The sequence below is a fragment of the Xyrauchen texanus genome, chromosome 10, assembly GCF_025860055.1.
Source record: "Xyrauchen texanus isolate HMW12.3.18 chromosome 10, RBS_HiC_50CHRs, whole genome shotgun sequence".
Taxonomy (NCBI): Eukaryota; Metazoa; Chordata; class Actinopteri; order Cypriniformes; family Catostomidae; genus Xyrauchen; species Xyrauchen texanus.
Genome location: NC_068285.1, coordinates 38,794,377 through 38,816,043, shown reverse-complemented (window position 1 = coordinate 38,816,043; position 21,667 = coordinate 38,794,377). Strand labels below are relative to the sequence as shown.

Sequence of the window (21,667 nt, the reverse complement as noted above, 5' to 3'; positions counted from 1 at the left end):
AGATTTTTAGAAAAATATATTAGCTCTTTTGGTCCATACAATTCAAGTGAATGGTGACCAAGACTTTGAAGCTCCAAAAATCACATAAAGCCAGCATAAAAGTAATCCATATGAGTGGTTAAATCCACACCTTCAGAAGTGATATGATAGGTGTGAATGAGAAACAGATCAAAATTTAAGTAAATATTTGCTTTAAATGCTTATCCCTGTGCATGAAGAATTTAAATAACAATAAACACAACAAGAGGTATGTGAAAGTGATCTGGTTCTCAACTTAACTGTTTATTTAGCTTCTGAAGACATTGATTTAGCCATTGGAGTCATATGGTTTACTTTTATACTGACTAATGTAATTTGAGCTTCACAAATTTGGCACCCATTCACTTGCATTACATGGACCAAAACAGCTGAAATATTCTTCTAAAAATTTTCGTTTGGGTTTTGCAGAAGAAACAAATTCAAACACATCTGGGATGGCATGAGGGTGAGTAAATGATGAGAGCATTTTCATTTTTGAGTGAAGTATTCCTTTAAACTCGGTGGCCAGCTGTTGATTACCACAGAACAACCTTCACTCGTACCTCAATTTGTAAACAACTTGCAAAAATGTATACATACAATGGATGTCTATGGGGCCAGCAAGTGTTCAACATTTGCACCATAAACTTCCATTGTAAGTGCATTTCTGTACATATATTTTGGCATTTTATTAATTGACATCATGCCAAAGTTGCTTTTGGTTAGATTTAACTTTAACCCGGAAATTTCTTTAAATGTCCACACAAAATAGTACCATACAACTGTTACGACATTTTCAATACACATAAGTCCAATATGGTATCAGAATGTTTTATGAAGTAGCGGTTAATTGGTTTTGTGATTTTAGGGGGAGCCTGGACTAGACGGAGCGCCTGGTATTCCAGGCATTCCAGGAGAAGATGGCTCTGTGGGTCAAAAGGTAGGAGAACAGGTTATAAATCCCAGGTGCATTTAAATCAGATTACCATGTAATACATTTTCTTTTAAAAAGGTTGGTCACTTTGAAACTAAGAGGCATGATCCTGATTCTACAGTGGCCCCAAAAAGTCTTTGTCAAAGCTAAAATATCCAAATGTCATTTCAATAGACAATAAAGTAATTAAACCAACTGGTAAGTGCAAACAAATGTTACTAGAGCTTTCCTCAGAGCTAAATTCATTTTACTAAACCATTTCTACAATTACATTTACCCAACATAAGTCCATTTTAGTATATGTATGAAGTCAGTCCCCCTAAAGTTTACACAGGTGTCCTAGCAGAGTAAACATGTAATTCATCACATTTACTACGCACATGTTCAGCTAACATTTGAGAACCCGAAAGTGTCACAATATTAACTTATTTTTTTGTGAAATCATTTGATTTGATTTTGTGTGCTTGTGCTATCTTTCTTTAAAATGAATGCCATTTGGTTTGATATTTTGTTACATAAAGAAATTGTTACAGGGCGGAGGGCGGGGCCCTGTGACGAGAGAGAGATCGTTTACGGACATGTCCGTCATGTGTGTGTGTGTGTGTGTGTTTGTCTTTTGTTTCAGTTAATCATTAAAATATTGTTTATATTGCCAGGCCGGTTCTCGCCTCCTCCTTTCCATTGAACTGCTTTACACTCCTAGAACCGGCCTGGCAATATAAACAATATTTTAATGATTTACTGAAACAAAAGACAAACACACATGACGGACATGTCCGTAAACTATCTCTCTCTCGTCTCACCACCGTCTGCCATCAGCCTTTATCCCTCTCGGAGGCTTAATTAGCCTGATAAGGGACCGGGTGTATAATCACAACCCGGCCCTGCCCTCCGCCCTGTCACAGAAATGACTCTACATTTTTAAGTGTGGCTTAAGTGTCTGAATACTTTTTGTGGCTATTATATTTATAACAATCTTTTTTTTAGGACCCAAGTCTTAGGATTCAAGTTAAATATAAATAAGGCTGCATAGTTTCATCTGTGTCTGCATTATATTCCTCTGTTTATTGATACTGGCTTACCTATTTTATTCATAACTTTAGGGTGAGAGTGGTTTACCTGGTTTTCCAGGTCCAGAGGGTGCGCCAGGGAAAGGAATGTCCGGCGAGAAGGTACAATGACATTCCATGAAATCGTGTTTCATTCTCTCTATATACTAACAATCTGTCACACATTAGATGGATCTAGTTATAAGTTAAATATGTGTATACAGTGCTTTTAGTCAAATAGTGATTAATACATTAGCTGACATTGAATAACGCATATGAATTTCCAGGAATCATTATTTGCCCACTTGTGTTGTAATGAGATTAATAGATTTCCGGACACTTAATTCAGCTTTACATCAGCAACAAACAAACATGCTCTTAGTACAATGCAAGACTATGTATAACACAGGACAGAACAGTCTTAGATGTTAAAAATGTGTCTGAAGTCAGATGTTCTAGATGTTTCATTTACAGGCGAATAGTATGAAACCTGTGTGTCTGGGTGAAATCAAACCAAATAATAATAAATAATAAAAATATCTATCTATCCATCTGTCTGTCGGTCGGTCGGTCTGTCTGTCTGTGTCTGTCTCTGTCTGTCTCTCTCTCTCTCTCTCTCTCTCTCTCTCTCTCTCTATATATATATAATACTGATTATTATGATAAGTGGAATTACTATAAAACTTAGATTAAAAATAGGAAAAACCTCAAAAGGAAAACTTCTGGATGCACAAAATGTTTTTGTGAGATTTACCCTTACCCTTTAGGCTTGCATTTAAAAATAAAAATAAAAGTATTGTGTCTATGAACAAAAAGTTGAATAATATATGAAATACTGTCAATTATGAAATGTATTAAGTGGAAAATGTCACTATAGGTTGTGTTTTTTAATCTCTCCAAAGGGGGACCGTGGTGACAGAGGACCTCGGGGTGTACCGGGAAGCTCTGGAGCATTGGGGCCCCCAGGGTCCAAGGTGGGTGGGACAGAGGCATCCCTTCAAGGGATAGTTCACCCAAAAATAAAAATTCTCTCATTATTTACTCTCTTATTTACCCTCATGATATCCCAGGTGTGTACAAATTTTTTCTCTTCACCAACACATTTGAAGAAAAACAGAAAAATATCTCAGCAGGTCCTTAAAATGCAAGTGAATGGAGATCTCTTGTCTAAAGCTCCATAAATCTCAGACAGGCAGCATAAACATCATCGATATGACTCCAGTGGTTAAATTAATGCCTTCTAAAGTGATACGATCACTTCAATATTTAAGTACTTTTTAACTCTAAATCATGCTTCCGTTAAGCTTCAGGAGAGGGTGGAGATCACACGGTCTCTTCTTTTACATGTTCATGGCAACATTTCTCATTAAATACTTCCTGGAACAAATGATCTGTGCTATCCACATTCATTTTATTGCTCTATAAGCTTACTTTATGTCAACAATTGTCTCATTTGTGTCTATTTTGATTTCTGGGAATTATTAGAGAAATAAAACTCATAAATTCTCCTAAACTATAAATGAGCAACTCTGAGCTGTAACATTTCCTCTGGGCACTGTATATAAACATTGTGACCTTTAAAAAGAAATGCTGCTTCTATATTACACTGCAATTCATGATACAACATAAAACACACACATGGGTCTGTTGTAATAGATTTAATTATAGTACAGTAATAAGATAATTTTCTTTCATGTATAGGGAGAGCCAGGAAGTTTAGGTATGATGGGGTTACCTGGACCTCCGGGCCGAGGATTACCTGGTTCAAAGGTGCGTGTGACTCACATTTCAAACCAATTATGAGGAAGCTATTCTTTCACTGATGTCTTTTAAAGCTACTGCATAACAAAGCACTTGATGTTCCGCACACATTCTCTTTACCATTGTATGCGTTTATATGTTTGTTATTAGGGTGAGCCAGGACCTGCAGGTCCCCTAGGTCCTGTTGGAGAGCCAGGGGTCGGGAGTGCAGGGCCAAAGGTAATACTCTCACAAACATGAGCCATAAAACATACTTTCATACAGTTTAATAGGAGTGTTTAGAACCAAATAAAGCCTGTGTTGCCATGATTCAGGGTGACAGGGTGAGATACTGTACAGTACATATACCTGTGCATTAATTTTGGAGTGAAATTTGACTTCGGTGTGTTTTTTTTAGATTCACCCTTTCACCTTTCATAAATCCCAGGAATTCTTTATTTTAAACTAAAAGAATACTGTTGTTCTCAGGGTGACAGAGGAACTCAGGGACCAATGGGGCCACAGGGATTGAAGGGCGAGGGTTATCCTGGGCCACAGGTGTGTGATGGAGACAAAATCTTGATCTGATCTTGAAAAAAAACAAAAACAAACTTCACATGTAATATTGTTTCAGGGACTTCCAGGGTTAACTGGGCCACCAGGTGAAGTTGGACCTGAAGGACAAGGAGTTCCTGGACCAAAGGTATTAAAGCATAACAGTCTATTTCTTCATTAATTATCAAAAAAAATATTAATTTGAGACGAAACTCGCAAATAAATTAAATAAATAAATGCGCTTAAGAAATTCTCTGGTCACATTACACTCGAAAAGTCAAAAGAAAGAAATAATATTAAGAAAATTGGCCAATTTAAGGACAATTAAGATTTCTCAAATATGAAATGTCAAAAATAAATAAAAATTAAGTTTAATTTAAATTATGTATTTATACATCATGGTAATAATACTTAATGTACTGCTTTCAATTTCTGCTGATTTAATAAAAATATATATTATAAATTGACCCGTAATACATTATAAAAACAAATAAAATATGAATATTGGGAATAAACAACATTTCAAACTGCATAAGTGTGCACATCCCTGAACTAATACTTTGTTGAAGCACCCTTTGATTTTATTACAGCACCCAGTCTGTTTGGATAAGAGTCTATTAGCTTGGCACTTCTTGACTTGGGAATATTTGCCCACTCTTCTTTGCAAAAACGTTCCAGATCTGTCAGATTGCGAGGGCATCTCCTGTATACGGCCCTCTTCAGGTCCCCCCACAGAGTTTCTATAGGATTCAGGTCTGGGCTCTGGCTGGGCCATTCCAAAACATTAACCTTTTTTTGCTTAAGCCATTTTTTTGTTGATTTAGATGTGTGCTTTGGATCATTGTCATGCTGATGGTGAAATAGCGCTTCATTTACAGCTCTCTAGCAGATGTCAGAAGGTTCTGTGCCAAAATTGATTGGTACTTAGAGCTATTCATGCTTCACTCAACCTTCACTAAAGCCACAGTCCAGCTGAAGAAAAGCAGCCCCAAAGCATGATGCTGCCATCACCATGCTTCACCGCGGGAATGGTGTTCTTTTGCTGATGTGCTGTGTTGTTTTTGCGCCAAACGTACCTTTTTCAATTTTGGGCAAAAAGTTCAATCTTGGTCTTATCAGACCATAACACATTTTCCACATGGAAAATGTTTAATTTTTAGTCTTTTGGGAGACTGGATATAGGTTTTTGCCGGGCTTGGTGTTTTTTTGTTTTTTTCCCAGAAAAGGCTTGGTCTTGCCACCCTGCCCCATAGCCCAGTACTTGCCAGAAAGAGCTGCTGCTCCTTTAATGTTGCTGTAGGCCTCTTGACAGCCTCCCTGACCTGTTTTCTCTTTGTCTTCTCATCAATTTCATCAAACAGGAGGGACGTCCTATTCTTGATAATGTCACTGTTGTGTCATACTTTCTCTACTTGTTGATGACTGTCTTCACTGTGTTCCATGGTATATCTAATTCCTTGGAAATGCTTTTGTAGCGACACCATTCAACAATGAGATCCCGTTGATGCTTTGTAAGCTCTGTGTGGCCAATGGCTCTTGTAGTAGTAGCATGCAACAAAGATGTCAGAAAAATACTACAAGGGCATCTGGGCAGTGGTGGCTCAGTGGTTGAGGCTCAGGGTTACTGACCAGAAGGTGGGGGGTTCAAGCCCCAACACCACCAAGATACCACTGTTGGGCCCTTGAGCAAGGCACTTAACTCCAGGTTGCTCCGGGGGGGGATTGTCCCTGTAATAAGTGCACTGTAAGTCGCCTTGGATAAAAGCGTCTGCCAAATGCATAAATGTAAATGTATCTGAGATGTATTTGGAGTTAATCAGAGTCACTTCAGGTGTAGACGTGTGTGCACTATTTTACATGAGCTTGATGACTGCTTGATTCTGAACACAGCCACATACCCAATTATAAAATGATGTGCACACTTATGCAGTTAAGTTTTTTACATTATTTATTTATTTTCTCTGATATGTGTCACTTTGGTTTTCAGTAGCATTGCATAGGCTGTACATTAAAGGTACACAATTCTGATATTATTGATCTTTGTTTGATTTCTTACATCACAAAAACCTGCTGTTTTAACAGGAGTTTGTAGACTTTTTATGTCCACTGTATATATTTATATATATATGAGCCATAAAACATACTTGCATACAGTTTAATAGGAGTGTTTATAACTAAATAAAACCTATAGTACCATGATTCAGGGTGACAGGGTGAGATACTGTACAGTACATATACCTGTGCATTAATTTTGGAGTGAAATTTGACTTGGGTGTGTTTTTTTGAGATTCACCCTTTCACCTTTCATAAATCCTGGGAATTCTTTATTTTAAACTAATAGAATACTGTTGTTCTCAGGGAGACAGGGGCTCCCCAGGAGTTCCTGGCCCTTCAGGGCCTCCAGGAATCGGACTGCTGGGACCAAAGGTTTAAAAACACATCTAATTAGAAGAACATGTTTATTGGCTCTGAATATTTTCAATATTGATTAATACATTTGAGATTTTGTCAGGGTGCGGTTGGCCAACCTGGTGCCACTGGTCTTCCAGGCCTTCCTGGAGAGGGTATCCAGGGTCCCAAGGTAAAAACACCTAATAATCAAACTGTACATAGAATGGCGCAGACATTAATTGCTCTAGTAACCTGACTTGGCTGGCAAGGAAAATTCAACACTACCACATAACTGAATCTTAGACCTTGCATTGCTTTAATTTCTAAACAAACATGTTCTCAATACAGGGAGAGACTGGGTTTCAAGGGGCACCGGGACCTCGAGGGCTTCCTGGAGATGGCCAGCCAGGAGAGAAGGTACAAGGCATTCAAATACTGCCTGAATGTATTATATTTTAATATAGATAATAATATATAACTTTTTTTAATGCAAGGACATAAACTGATGGTCTGATGTTTTCAGGGTGGCAGAGGCCCAGTGGGTGAGCGTGGGAGAAAAGGAGATAGAGGAGAACATGGAGCTCCTGGACAAACAGGACCCAAGGTACGGTTTGCATGGTACATGCTTCTGAACTTCACTCCACTGTCAACTCACTATCAACACCAATACAGCAACTGGAGTTTGTATGGTTCGTAGCATCAAGTCTTTGAAAAGCTCAATAACACTGAGTGCTTATCCACTAGGCAATGTAAGTTCTACAGCTCACAATATTTCCCCCACTTGCTCTTTTAACTCTCCTCTAAATAAAAGTGGCAACAGGTGAAAAATGTAATGATCAAAAGACTTTTAATTCATCAGAATTTTTGACAGAAATGAGCCACTAATAGAGTGCAACAGTGCCGCCCACTTTTTCAGCCATCTGGCTTCCGAAAGTATTTTTCCCACTCATTTCTTCCATAGGGATTTTATAAAAGCCTTCATAATAGAGTTCTAATCCATGAACCAATCCAACTAGCTCCAAGGTGAATCACAACATTGCAAACTTGATTTGAAGCAAACAATCTGTGAAAATCAGACAGAAACACAAGGGTACAAGACTGTGTACTTAGTGTCTTCAACAAGGGCACAAACTACAATCCCACAAAGTATTGCGAATGATGTACTCGAATTCAAAACTTTGAAACAATATATAATCCAAATATATAAGTAGCTTAAGAGTGTAGCGAGGGGCCTGGGTAGCTCAGTGAGTATTGGCGCTGACTACCACCCCTGGTGTCACGAGTTCGAATCCAGGGTGCGCTGAATGACTCCAGCCAGGTCTCCTAAGCAACCAAATTGGCCCGGTTGCTAGGGAGGGTAGAGTCACATGGGGTAACCTCCACGTGGACATGATTCGTGGTTCTCGCTTTTTTAAAAATTGGTTCAATATATGGATATAGTGATCAATCTGGGTCAATGAATTGATCAAATAACCAACTATACAATTTAATCGATGTAACACATAAACATCAATGTATTTTTTAAAGATACACCTTTATTTTGACACTCTCATGTCAGCCACATCCGTACGCATTTCTATAAAATTATGAAGCAAGTGCCAGGCAAAGCAGCAACCTAGCTGTCAGTGTCAGCCAAGAAAAAAGCACGGAAAACCTATAGATGAAGTTAGTTTTTACAAATGAATGCTACAGCACTCCTGGGTTCTATTGACAGCGCAGAAAAGGACTTCTGTAGGACACGCTGTATATGGGCGCTTCACTGAAGTTGTTTGTGGGGTTGAAACACCCTGTTTCTGAAAGATTATTGGAAGTTTGGGTTTCTTTAAATCCCCATCAGGATAGGTGGATCAGGATTAAATCAAGGTTTGACATAATTTATCACATCTGCTCTATTTAGGCTCATTCACCCCGCAACTGCTGTTGGTAGATTTGAACTTTTCACTAAGGAATCACTCAAACTCTGATTGCAAACAGCTGTTAATAATTTCCAAAGTGCAGTCGCTGTGACAGATATGAGGCCAAGTATGATCTAATATGAACATGGAAGATAAAGGGAAGAGCGAGACCTCATCTCTACCACTGCAATAGGTACTGTTTGTGAAAGGATATGTAAATAAAAGTCATGTAATGCTTCTAAAATAACTTCAATCGAAACTGGCTGTTATTAGATTTAAACATTGGTGATCTTCAATGATCACGTGTGTGACTTTATTTTTGATATTACTTAATGTTCTGTATATATAAGTGTCTTATATTGTTGTGGATTTCCCTATGTAGATACTGGATTTGCACTTTTCCGAGAGATCAATAAAAAGGTTGTAAAGGGATTAAAGGGAAAGGAGGAGTCGAGAACTGGCTTGATAATATAAATAATAGTTTAATCTAAAACATAACCAAAAGACAAACAAACACAGGTGTCAGGCCGGTAAATCTCTCTCTCTGACGCACTGCCGTCTCCGGTTGGCCTTTATCCCTCTCAGAGTCTTGATTAGCTTGATTAGGGGCCGGATGTGCGGAATCACGACCCGGCCCAGCCCTCCGCCCTGCCACAATGGTCAAATTACGTTGTGGTTGCATTTGTGAGATAAAAGTAATTGATTGTGTAAATTAGGCACATAATATAATTTCATATTGATCGCAGGCCTCTGAATCGAATCGAAATAGTATTGCAGCAGATTTTCAGGTATTGGCAAACATCAAATCACTGATTAATTAAATTGATATAAGAGTGTGTCGTAATGAAACTGCCGATTTACAATCCCTAGCAATAAAGCAGTTTGATGGCTTCAGTAGAGGCATATACTATTGATTAATATCCTCGGAGTACACAGTAGGTTTGTCTGCTGTATGTAAGTTATTGTTAAAATTCTATTTGCCAATGAGAACAAATAAATGGTATTTGTACTTCCAGAACCCAACTGTTGTGCGCTATTGCCCTTTCTCTTCTGAACGCAATATTAAAAAGTAAAAAAGCATCTGTAAATAGCATCTGCCACACAGTGCAGCTATTTGCACCCGAATAGTCTGGTGGAACAACCGAAATACAACAAACCATACAACAGGTGTCGCTGCAGTGGCGTGGGGTGTAAAGACGGTGTGTGAATGTGTACTGTTGTCCTAGTGACCTCAGTTCTAATCAATGTTTTGTCCCGCTCGTTTTCCCATCCGTTTTCCTGTTTCCACTCTTTATATTTCCTTTAATACTAAAAATAATAGATACAAATTAATATAAATGTTGATTTCATCACAGTGATTTGGGTTTGATCTGGAGGTGTGGTGTGTCGATCGCGTTCGTTCCCGTGGCTCGGCATCGATTGTGTAACCATGTTTTTTGGGGCAGAAATCAGTTTTAATGCAATTAACAATGGTGTTGTTAGTATAGTAATATGGTGCTAATATAGTAACCATGGTTACTGTAAATTTACAAAATGATCAAAGTATTGGCTTTACTGTAGTAAAACCAAGGTTATTATTTCTAAGGTAAGGTAAAGGATAGGTTTAGGGGTAGGGGTTAATTTAGTGTGTCTGTAGGACTCTAAATAATTTGGTTCATAATAAAAAAGAAAAATAATACTGTTGTTACGTTAATTATTAATTCAGTGTAAATAAAGGATAACACCATGTCTGACATGATGCAAACAGTAAAGGATTAAAAAAAACAACAACTGCCATTTCATTTAGGTGTGCAGGCTTACATTTTGGGTGGCATTTGCACACCCTGGCACACCTGTGGCTAAGCCACTGCTGGACAACAGCTGCAATACACAGCACCTATTCCATGAACATATGGTCATTTTTTAAATTTTATCTCAACAAATCACAATCACTACTATACTAATATAAACTTATATTGTAGGGAAAACCTGGAGAGAAGGGCGAGCCCGGCCTATTGGTGAGTCTAAACATCAGCAATTTTTGTCCTTCATCAGAACATTTAAAAAATATTGTATAAATAATACATATTTAACTTTACCCAACAGAGAGAAGAGGTGATCAGAATAATACGGGAAATATGCGGTAAGTAACCATCCTTGTCACTCTAGTGCAAAACTTTATATTTAAGCTGAATTATGTGTGGAGACGGCTGTGTTGTACTCTGTGTCTTGTCTCAGGATGTGGTATCACATGCCGTACGAGTCCTCTGGAGCTGATATTCATCATTGACAGCTCAGAGAGTGTTGGTCCTGAGAACTTTGAGGTGATAAAGGATTTTGTGAATGCCCTGATCGATCGTGTATCTGTGAGCCGAGAGGCCACTCGTGTTGGGGTGGTTCTTTACAGTCATGTGGAATTGGTGGTGGCCAGCCTACAACAGCTGTCCAACCAGGCCGACATCAAAGCTGCTGTGCGCAGGATGCCATACCTGGGCGAGGGTACCTTCACGGGTAGTGCTATCCGCCGAGCCACTCAGCTGTTCCAGGCAGCCCGGCCGGGTGTGAGGAAGGTCGCAGTCGTGTTGACGGATGGACAAGCAGACAAACGGGATGCAGTGAAGCTGGAGGAGGCTGCAAAGGAAGCTCATGATGCTGGGATTGAAATCTTTGTGATTGGCATCTTGAACAGCAGTGACTCACAGTACACAGAGTTTAAGAATGAGATGAACATTTTAGCCTCTGATCCTGATGCAGAATATGTCTACTTGATCAATGACATCATGACACTGCCTAGTACGTAATGCCGACTGAGAAAACAAAATGCTAACCTTTGTTATCGTTTGCTACTTTAAAAGGAATAATTCACCCCAAAATTTAAATTCTGTTGTTATTTACTCACCCTCATGTTGTTTCAAACCTGCTTGCTTTTATTACGATTTGTTTTCCCTATGCAACACAAGGAGAATTGAGAGCTGCAGCAGAGGAATGAAAAGTGCTGAATGAATTGCCAAATAATGCGCACAAAGCAAACGTATGGCTTCTTCAGAAGACTAGGAATATATGGACTTGTATGGTGTTTTTTGTCCTTTTTGGAGCTTGGTAGACTCTATGAACTGTCATTGTTTGCAAAAACAGCTGTGTTTCTCAGTTCCATGAAAAAACTAAATAACAGCATACGGGTTTGGAACAACATGAGGGTGAGTATATAATGGCAGAATTTTTGGGGTGAACTATTCCTTAATTTATGGTTTACAAATGTAATAAATTTTTTGCAATATTTTTATTGATTTTTAATTTTGAAATTACAACAAAGTATGATAAAAGGACAAAAATCATATTAAAAGGGAACAGAAAAATAAGTTAAACAAATTTCTCAATATAAAGGTTTTATATGCATAAACGTATACATTCATAAATATGCTGGATTCTATTTCTATGTCATCTATGAGGAGAATATTGAGCCAATTATGCAGAAAATAAACTATCTATATCAGGTTCCTTTCTCTAAATTACATTTTAAACAATAATCAGGAATATTACATTAATGTAATACTGTAATTCTGATGTTATGCAGAATATACTCCATTGAATCCATTCATACTGCAACAGTTTAAATCTTGCATTAATGGTCTGGATTTGGTCTTTTAAGCAGATATTCTATATCTTCATCTACTGTAAATCTCAACACCATGCTAGATGCTTATTTTCCATTGTTTCCTAATTGTGGTTTACTAGAATTCTTATGCTTTATATTTTTTTTCAGCATTGGAGAGTAAAGTACTGAGTCAGATCTGCGAGCATGATGATGGAACGCCATTCAACCCAAATGGAAATCCCTTCCCCTCATTTGTGCCTGTAACCATACCAGAGAGAACTGAGAGCCCCTTCAGTAATGATTTAAGCACAGCGGGGAAAGAGGTACTTTTTTAAACTTAAACATTTGGACACAGCAAGAACAACTCACAATACACTGCATAAAGTTTGATAAAAATAACACAATGAACAGCAAAAGAAAAAGAAAAATCTTCATGAGCAAAAATATGTTATTCAAAAGGAAAATATGGATTTCAAGATACTTTTCAGTGGTTTTGGAAGGGAAAAAAGCATAACACCATGTCCTAATGCTGTAAAGAAGTAAAAATACTGTACAAGGTGGCACAATAGCAGCCAATCAGAATATAAAGTATTTGATGTACAATATACACACATGTGGAGCAGGATTTTGGACCATTGACACATCAATGTGAGCGAGGTAATGTCAAAGAAATAAAACAAGGCAACTAAAAACATGCCTTGTTGCTTTATCGTATCACATCTGGTTAGGAAACAATGCAAGACCAAGCAAGATAAAGAAATGTTATACAATTCATATATTTAAATTTGTCTTGAATTACCAAAAGTAACTATTAATTTACTCTTCAGTTGCTCTGCATAATCTAAACCAGAGCATACCATTTATTTTCATTATTTTGTAACATTAATAAGGTTAGTACAAAAACACCTTGTGGCAGGGTGGAGGGCAGGGCCGGGGCCGGGTCGTGATTCTACACACCCGGTCCCTTATCAGGCTAATCAAGCGTCTGAGAGGGATAAAGGTTGACTGCGGGGGATGGTGCGGGAGAGAGAGATCATTTACGGGCATGTCCGTCATGTGTGTGTGTTTGTCTTTTGTTTAAGTTACTCATTAAAATATTAATTACATTGCCAAGCCTGTTTTCGCCTCCTCCTTTCCATTGAACTGCGTTACACACCTTTAATTTGCAACATACGAAAATTCCAATTTATGCAGTTGCATTCAAACGACCCAAATAATAACCCACAAAGGACAAATCTATAAATGTACTTAATGTTCCTATAGGCAAACCTTAAAAAAGCCTGACACGTTCTGAATGTCTCTCTTTATCACAGGTTGCACGTCCGACAGAGTTTGAGACCCCTTCTCCACCTCAACCAGATGATTATGAAGACAACATTGACACCAGTAGGAGAGTCTTTTTTGATGGGTCTGTCAATGAGCTCCCTAGGGTAACAGCTGCCCCATATGGAGAGAGGCTAAAATCTCGTTCCTCGATCTCTGTGGTTGGACCCCAGACCCCCACAAACTGGCGTAATTTTCCAGATATCAGCCCACCTCCACAAACACTACCTCCACCTCCCCCACAGCCCGACATCACTGTGAGAGGTAAACACACTGGCTTGCACCCCAATTGTGCCATTTGAAATTGATTTAAGTGCTATAGTACAAAATGTTACCTTGTAAACTGCTTTTAAACACTTACTATGAGTAATGCAATTGTGCATTGATGTTTTAATGCATAATATGTATAAAATAAGTGATGTTTTGATTGCACTTACAAAAGGTTACACTTTTTACATTAAAATGTAGGTTTTTATTTTATCATTGAAGAATGTATACAATTTCAAACCACCAAATCAAATATGATGTTCCTACAGTATATGCTGATGTTGATGTTTTTCAGATGTTGGCTGCTTGCAGGAATTGGACCCTGGACCATGTAGGGCATACATTGTGAGGTGGTATTATGACCCGGAGGCCAACGCCTGTGCACAGTTCTGGTACGGTGGTTGCCAAGGCAACAGCAACCGCTTTGAGATGGAAGAGATGTGTATAAACACTTGTGTGCAGACATAACATACCCTCAAAATGAAACACAGTACTTCACTCGTCAGATTAAAAAAGTTGCATGTATTGTATTAGCTTTTTTTTTATCAAGTTGGTTCGACATTGCAATCATGCACTAAACAGATGCATTTTCATTTTAGTACATTGCTCATGTGAGAATAATGAGGGATCCCACACTGACTGGAGATCAGATTTTCCAATTTATATAATAGTCAACACATAATATATATATATATATATATATATATATATATATATATATATACACACACACACACACACACACACACACACAGTATATATAGTTTAGATATACTAGATTTAGCTGCACTATTTTCTAAAAATAACATTGAAATACAGTACTTAGTGCCAAGTTTTGTTTTTACTAGTTGCACTGAAATGTTTTTGTGCTTTCTTTATTTTGTATTCCTTCCATAAATAGTGCATTTGTTTTGTATGTTACAACCCTAAAAATAAATTTCATGAAAAACATTGTAAATATATATTTGTTAAATTGTATGAATACCTGTGCCATCATTACAATAGTAAAACATTCACATGACTGGCCATAAGAGTCACAGCTCTTTCAGAGTTCATGAGAAGGGTTGTGTATTTATCATACAAAAGCCTGAGATAAAGAATCTGCAAAGTTTCTAATCACCATCGTACACATTATACAACCCGTTATCAACAAAGGCATTGTAGGTTTCAAAAACACAGCATTTTGTGAATTCCCCCCAAATCTCTTATGACTACATCTGTTAAAACTATAGTATGTTAAAATTGTCTTATTTTAGATTTTGTGATTATTAGCATTTTCATCTACAGTCTTATTTATGTTTGTCAATGTTACATACCACCATATAGCTTTTGCAGTGGCCATGATCTCAGATTTGCTCATTTAAAAGACTGCCATCATGTCTTAAATGCTGTACGTGACAATCAAACGTTGACAACTTGTCAGTTTTCTGCCTGTTGAAGTCCTTTCTTCTATAGATGATTTATACTGAAGGAGATACTACTGTTGGTCTGCATTAACCACATCGTCACTTGCTTAAATTTAAACAGAATTTAACAAAGATTCTCAACTGATTATCTCTAAGTATGGTCTGTAATGAAGCAAAACTGTAATTTCAAAGGCTAGTAATGTTTTGGGGGGGAAAGTTGTTAGTCTGTATCTTTGTAATATGCATTAAGACCATGATATATGTATTGTTCTATAAAGTGAGGTGATGTATTCATTGTATTAAGAAATTTCACATAAAAAGATAACATTTTGAATGTTTTCTTCTATTCAATTTATGACATGTAAGGTCATGTATCCCAAAATATGATCTAATTTATTTTATTTAACAGTTTGTCTAGGTTAATTCTGTATTTATAACCATAGGGGCGCAAGTGATAGGTGTAGTATTCCAATGTGTACATTTCCACTGCATGTATGTAGTGGAAAGAGATAGCTAAATCTGAACAGCATTCAGGGCCCTAAAAAGATAAGAACAGAACAATGTGTTCAACATAAAGAGGATAACGTCTCTGGCATACAGTACACAGTTTCATCCAAACAACCTTTGTCATTTGCAGTCATGTTAAAACATGTGATATCAACAAATCAAGAATTAAGATGTTTTCTTTTTTTTACAACAATCCCTACTTCTACTTTTGACATTGTCTGTCTAGTTAAAGGGATAGCACACACAAAAATTTTAATTCTCTCATTATTTACTCACCCTCATGATATCCCATGTGTGTATGACTTTATTCACCAGAACACATTTGAAGAAGATTATAGAAAAGCATCTCAGCTCAGTAGGTCCTTAAAATGCAAGTGAATGGTGATCAGACATTTCAATCACAGACAGTCAGCATAAATGTCATTCATATATGACTCCAGCTGGTAAAATAATGTCTTCTAAAGTGACACGATTGCTTTTGGTGCAAAAAAATATAAATATTGAAGCTTCTTAGCTATAATTCAACACTTCCAGTAAGCTTCACCAGTGGGTAGAATCCAAGCGGTCTCTCGTGTGACATATTCGCATTACCATGATACACACGTAATCTCACTTTCTCCACTCTGTTGAGACATACAGAATAAGCACACAAATGCACCATTGTGAGTAAAGAAACAGATAAATACAGATCTAAACCAAAATCAATCAAGCTACTGTACAGTGTTCCTCCTTCTCACTTGGAAACAGCACTGCTGTTCTTTCGTGTCTCACGTGCCGATGCAATTATGTCACATGTGCATACCGCTGCTGAACAGAAGCATGATTTACCATTAAAAAAAACTTTAGACATTAATTTAACCGCTGGAGTCATATCGATAACGCTTATGTTGACTGTCTGTGATTTTTGGAGCTTCAAAAGAGAAATCTCTATTCACTTGCATTTTTAGGACCTACTGAGCTGAGATATATTTCTATTTTTCTGCAAATGTGTTCTGGTGAAGAAAGTCATACACACCTGGAATGTCATGAGGGTGAGTAAATAATGAGAGAATATTTGGGATCTATTCCTTTAATATTGAGTTAATTTAAACCTCAAAGGCCTCATATTTGATACATGCATTTCTACATGATGCACAAAACATTAAGTAAACACAAGTGGCTTCAATTCAGTAAATACTATATAAATTACTATACTTTACATTAATAAGTATTTTATTTTAGACAAGATTTAAAATGCAACTCCAAGTTTTATATAATATGAAACAAGGGGCCCCTTCTCCTTGTGTCTATCCACTAAGGGGTCCTTAGCCTGAAAAAGGTTGAAGACACCTGGCCAAGGAAATGTTTCTCTATAAGCACCTCAATTCGGAATCAATTTCCTTGCCAGATTTATTTCTGTTGTTGTCATTTGAAATTAGTTGCTGAGGTATCACTAATGACTCACCCAACACAGTAACTACTGTATGCACAGCACTTCAAATGTGTCATTCTTACCTCAACTGGTTTATAATGATCATATATGAGGTGCCAAGGTAGTGGTCTGGTTAGCTGTCTGAGCAGGTAATAGTCCGGAGGGTACGGGTGAAAGGTTTGTCTCCCCATCACATCCCTGGAATCACCAGTACTCACTTTCATTGTCTCCATGCAATGTCCTAGTCCAATATCCTCAATTTCAGTGCTGTGTTTGCAAAGTCCATCAGCAAAACCCTTCACGAATCTCCTCAAAGCTTCCTTACTGAGAACATAGCCAGCCCCTCCACTCATGTAGCCCTGTTCTACAAATGGCTTGAACCTCCGTCCAAAATACAGTGGCTCCTCAGTGTTGTGTTTTGACAGACCATAGCGCAAATTCTCAATGACAACAAACGTGTCATCGTCAGCTTTAAGGAACCAGTCAGCATCATCCAGATGGTGTCTGTGAATGTACTGAAAGGCCCGTATGGTCTTCCAGTAGAGCTGACTCCGTCCTTCCGAAACATTTAGCCCTACTGTTGGGAAGGGTGTCTCCTTTGAGCTCATGAAGAGAATTTTGTTGCAGCGTTTGGCCCATGTGGCACGAACATGTTGAGTTCTTGATTGCAGGTGTAGGGGCAGTGTCATTACCCAGCATAACACTCTTACCCTATGCCTCAGCTCCAGAGCAACACTTCTGTTTTCAACTTTAGGGACATTAGAATACAGTATATCATTTTATCTTCATTTTTACATCACATGGCAAACAGGTTTAGATTAACCACAAAGTGTAGTGCTGAAATAAGGACTGTCAATCAATGGCTATGTTCGTGATAGCATACTACACTTATACTATTTCTTTTGTATGTAATTGTAAGAAGTATGTGGATTGTATGTATGCATACAGTAGAATCAGCAGATCTTCAACTTTAGATACTGTATGTTTGAGGAATCAGTTTGAAGTAAAACTTTTTAAAGCATGTCCAATATGACATATTCTAAATCAACACAAGTTACGAAGGAGTAAATTACGTTTACATATGGGTAAACTGATCATCTTGAACTTTTTTCCAGTTCTTATTTTTACTGTGGTTGTGCCTGATTAAACGAAGGAGTAATGTAAGAGTAGAGAAATAGACTTTGCCTTACCAGTAACACCAAGTCGTACAATAGATATATTACAGGGAGTCACAGCGAATGGAGTCAGGTTCCTTTGGATGCTACAAAAAGTTACTGAGAGAATGACACTCACTGCTATGCCAGTTAAAAATGAAATGAGGCACTGGAATTTTCTCATATCTAAAATAAATATGTTTGAAAAAGGCTTACTGTTCAGTTTATTTATACAAAGGCAACATTTGCTCAATACTCTAAAAGTCCTGCCCTGGATACCACATATAAACTGACATTCACTTGCCTTTATAGGTTGTGCAACATCCAGATTATGCAATTCAGATTTCACAATTGTCAAAGTCAAACATGTAAAGCCTGTAATCTCGTCATACTTTTCTCTTTTTAGCTTGATCATTTATAAGCTTTTGACATGTTTATTAGAGAAAAAACACTTTATCATTGAGAAATATCCAATTATATAATGTTATTTTATATTGTAATTTTTTTTACACTATATTATATAATATTACATTACATTATTCTAAACTATTTAGATATTTACACAAATATTCCAAGAAGTTGGCAGATGGTTAGATCTTATATTATAAAAAAAATGTTTTGCAATCTTTTTCTTTTATATTGCATTTAAATTTGGTTGACAGCCGCATTCTTTTGATTTTGAAATTTATTATTAAGCTATTTCTACACTCAAAAAAATGATTCAAGCCCTTCTTAGAGGTGACACATTTAAATATAATTTGCTTTATTTAAATATATCTATTTAAGATCATATGTATATATATTTAAGTGGTTTAACTGAAAATGTATTAATAGTTCCACCTAGGAGATTGATTTACGTTGGATCGCCAAAAAAAAAAAAAGTGTCATACGGGACCGCCCTTTGCGCATGTGCGGGACAGCTCGCTCTTTTCGCCCATCTGTCCATCCTCTTTGTGCAACGCCAAGGCAACGTTTGGTGGACGAGACTACATAAAAGGCGAATATCCACTACTTGGTAAGTATTCATTTGTTTTACTTGATTAGAAAGTATCTTGCTGTCAATTATCGTTAATACAGTAATATTGACCGAAATGTGTACAACAGTTAAGCGAGCCTAATTTCACTCTTCAAAGTTGAAGGGAGTTGCTGGATAACGTTAACTTATGGTGGTTAGCTAGTGCTACTTTTGTACTTTAACGTTAGTCACGTTGACTGCTTTGGTTAATTTATTTAATTATTTAATTTTAAGATTTTTTTAAAGTCACAGTAGTTAAATCTGTATCTGTATTGCATGTTAAAACTTAAAAATCATTCATATTAATAGGTGCTCTAATTCAACCTACAATATTAACCAATGTATTAACGTGTTTGACTATAATTAATAATTACTTTTATTTGGTTACATTGCCTGAGTATTTCCTCCATTGCTCACACCTCTAATATATGCATCTCATCTTTTGCAGTTTAAGTTGAAAAGCAGTTTGCGGCAACCTCCTATTAATGGTAGGTATAAGACTAACATTACTTGCTCAGTTCTAGCACAAACTGATTTGCATCATTGTCATGTGATATGTGCTAATTGTCTTTATTCTCCTTTTTAGGATTATGAATGTGGCAGTGCAAAGAATGCAGTTTGCAATTAGCTAGCAGGTGTTTGTTGTTGCAACATTTTAGGCAGGTTCATGGGCACTTAAGGGGCAGTTATCGCTATCCATGTACATACACCGATTGCCCCTGTACCTTTAATACATGGAGTAAGCTATTAAGTCACACATACAAAAGTAATGGAAAACATCAATAGGCGGTGGGCCGGACCTCGAAATTATGAATTTAATACTTACCTCACAGCTGTGTAAGTCTTTTTTTGCTGAGGTCATGTAATAAAATCGTATAAGTACTACAGACATTGTTTCCAACTTTGTTGTTTGCACATTTGACGCAAAATGTCCTTACAAACTCTTACTTTTTTAAACCGGCAAATAAGCAGGAGTACTAATCATAACGTTAGAAAACCTCCCGTTTCCTTGACAACCAATGTAAATAATGAACACAGATCGCAGGAAGCTGCGTTCTTGAAATTACAATTTTGATGTAAATCATTAAAAATTTAAATTTAGTTCTGTAGTTCAGTAATACTGAGGTGTTTTATCCATTTAGCCTCAAATGTAAAAAGCCCTGTAACCCCCCTTTCCCAGACAAGTTGGGCAAAGATTGTTCAATGTACAAATTTATGGGTGAACCTGCAAACCACAGAGAGTACAGTAGCTGAAAAAGCCGTATTGGCATTTAACTGAAATTCCGAAGACTTCCAAGATGTGCCGGCTAATGTTGGATTTCACAGAGAATGCTACATGCTCTTCACCAACAAAGAACACATAAGAAGAGCACGTAAGAAGATAGAAAATGCAGCTAACAACAGTGAAGGTTTGTATCAAATGTATAATTTTTATATAAAACGTTTCATTTATATACATTTAACCCCTTACTAGTCAGCCCCAATTTTGGCAAGTGATGCATTCATGACATCCCCAAAATAAAAAGGTTGCTGCTCAGAAGTCATTCTGAATATACACATAACCAACATATTAGAAAGCCAACCCTTGAGAGTTTACATTTCAAGACTCAAAATTAACCAGACTGTTATTAATATTGAGATATGTAAGCTCAAACATAGAAACAAAAACAACAAATATTAAGAATATATTAATAAAATGTATAAAAATATTATGTGAATTTAGGATTGCAACTTATAACCACAACTAAAACATGGGGATTTTTTACAGACAATCATCCCGCACATCCTATTCAATATTCTATAATAAAATAAACTTATCGAATATTTGAAAATCGTGACTCATCCCTAATTAATATAGTATTTCAGTGCAAGTGGATGACATGACAAGTAGCAAAAGGCAGTGCAATATGTGTGTAAGTGGGGTCAAATATTCATAGCAAATTTAAAAATAAAAAAAATAAACCAATGTAGCAGCATCATAGTGTAAACTACCAGTGTATTTGTGCAAGAGTCAATCAGCTGCCCTTAGGTTATTGGAGGGTGGGGGTGGAAGGAAGAGGCTCTCTATGATTCCCCTATAGAAAGTTAAGAGGATGGATTTGTGGGAGATGAGCCTTCCTCAACTGTGGGAGGAAGTGCAGAGGTTTTTGGACTTTCTTGGCCAGGTTCTGTTGGTGGGGTCGATAGGTCAAGATGGGTCATCTGTGATGTGGATACTAAGCGACTCCGTGATCTTGACCTGCTCCATTCATGGTGCTGTTGATGTGATGATTGTCAACGATCACCTCTGTAGTCATTTGGGTGTGGAGAGATATTATGTTGTCCTGTCCGTGTCTGTGTGTTAGATAAACAACTGAATTATATTCAGATAAATAAACACAGAAAGCACACATTACTAGATAATTTTAAATCACATTTTTCATCTTGA

At 37.1% G+C, this 21,667-nt stretch overlaps 2 protein-coding genes across 2 annotated transcripts in view; one reads left to right on the top strand and one right to left on the bottom strand.

The window, feature by feature from the left end:
* The window catches only part of col28a1a (collagen, type XXVIII, alpha 1a), a 33,396-nt gene extending 18,920 nt beyond the window's left edge, over positions 1 to 14,476 (top strand). Inside the window, exons 19-35 of the mRNA XM_052136286.1 lie at positions 887 to 958; positions 2,056 to 2,124; positions 2,904 to 2,975; positions 3,703 to 3,771; positions 3,913 to 3,981; positions 4,231 to 4,299; positions 4,376 to 4,444; positions 6,655 to 6,723; positions 6,809 to 6,877; positions 7,036 to 7,104; positions 7,211 to 7,291; positions 10,544 to 10,579; positions 10,668 to 10,704; positions 10,800 to 11,354; positions 12,325 to 12,479; positions 13,470 to 13,743; positions 14,042 to 14,476. Coding sequence (XP_051992246.1) covers positions 887 to 958; positions 2,056 to 2,124; positions 2,904 to 2,975; positions 3,703 to 3,771; positions 3,913 to 3,981; positions 4,231 to 4,299; positions 4,376 to 4,444; positions 6,655 to 6,723; positions 6,809 to 6,877; positions 7,036 to 7,104; positions 7,211 to 7,291; positions 10,544 to 10,579; positions 10,668 to 10,704; positions 10,800 to 11,354; positions 12,325 to 12,479; positions 13,470 to 13,743; positions 14,042 to 14,214 — 2,007 coding nt within the window. The 3' untranslated portion in view covers positions 14,215 to 14,476. The remainder of the gene's footprint in view (positions 1 to 886; positions 959 to 2,055; positions 2,125 to 2,903; positions 2,976 to 3,702; positions 3,772 to 3,912; positions 3,982 to 4,230; positions 4,300 to 4,375; positions 4,445 to 6,654; positions 6,724 to 6,808; positions 6,878 to 7,035; positions 7,105 to 7,210; positions 7,292 to 10,543; positions 10,580 to 10,667; positions 10,705 to 10,799; positions 11,355 to 12,324; positions 12,480 to 13,469; positions 13,744 to 14,041) is intronic.
* Positions 14,477 to 15,502: 1,026 nt separating this feature from the next.
* On the bottom strand, positions 15,503 to 18,485 carry c1galt1a (core 1 synthase, glycoprotein-N-acetylgalactosamine 3-beta-galactosyltransferase 1a). The gene is made up of 3 exons (XM_052136293.1): positions 18,261 to 18,485; positions 17,154 to 17,818; positions 15,503 to 15,690 (listed from the first exon to the last, which is right to left on the bottom strand). Exons 1-3 carry the CDS (start codon positions 18,406 to 18,408, stop codon positions 15,541 to 15,543), a joined length of 963 nt encoding a protein of 320 aa, XP_051992253.1. The 5' UTR covers positions 18,409 to 18,485; the 3' UTR covers positions 15,503 to 15,540.
* Between the last annotated feature and the right edge of the window lie 3,182 nt (positions 18,486 to 21,667).

Coding starts and splice junctions, on each gene's coding strand:
- c1galt1a (XM_052136293.1), bottom strand. CDS start 18,408: ATGAGAAAATTCCAGTGCCTCATTTCATTTTTAACTGGCATAGCAGTG. Junction 17,819..18,260: donor TGTACGACTTGGTGTTACTG/GTAAGGCAAAGT, acceptor ATGTCCCTAAAG/TTGAAAACAGAAGTGTTGCT. Junction 15,691..17,153: donor ATCATTATAAACCAGTTGAG/GTAAGAATGACA, acceptor TTATCTTTTTAG/GGCCCTGAATGCTGTTCAGA.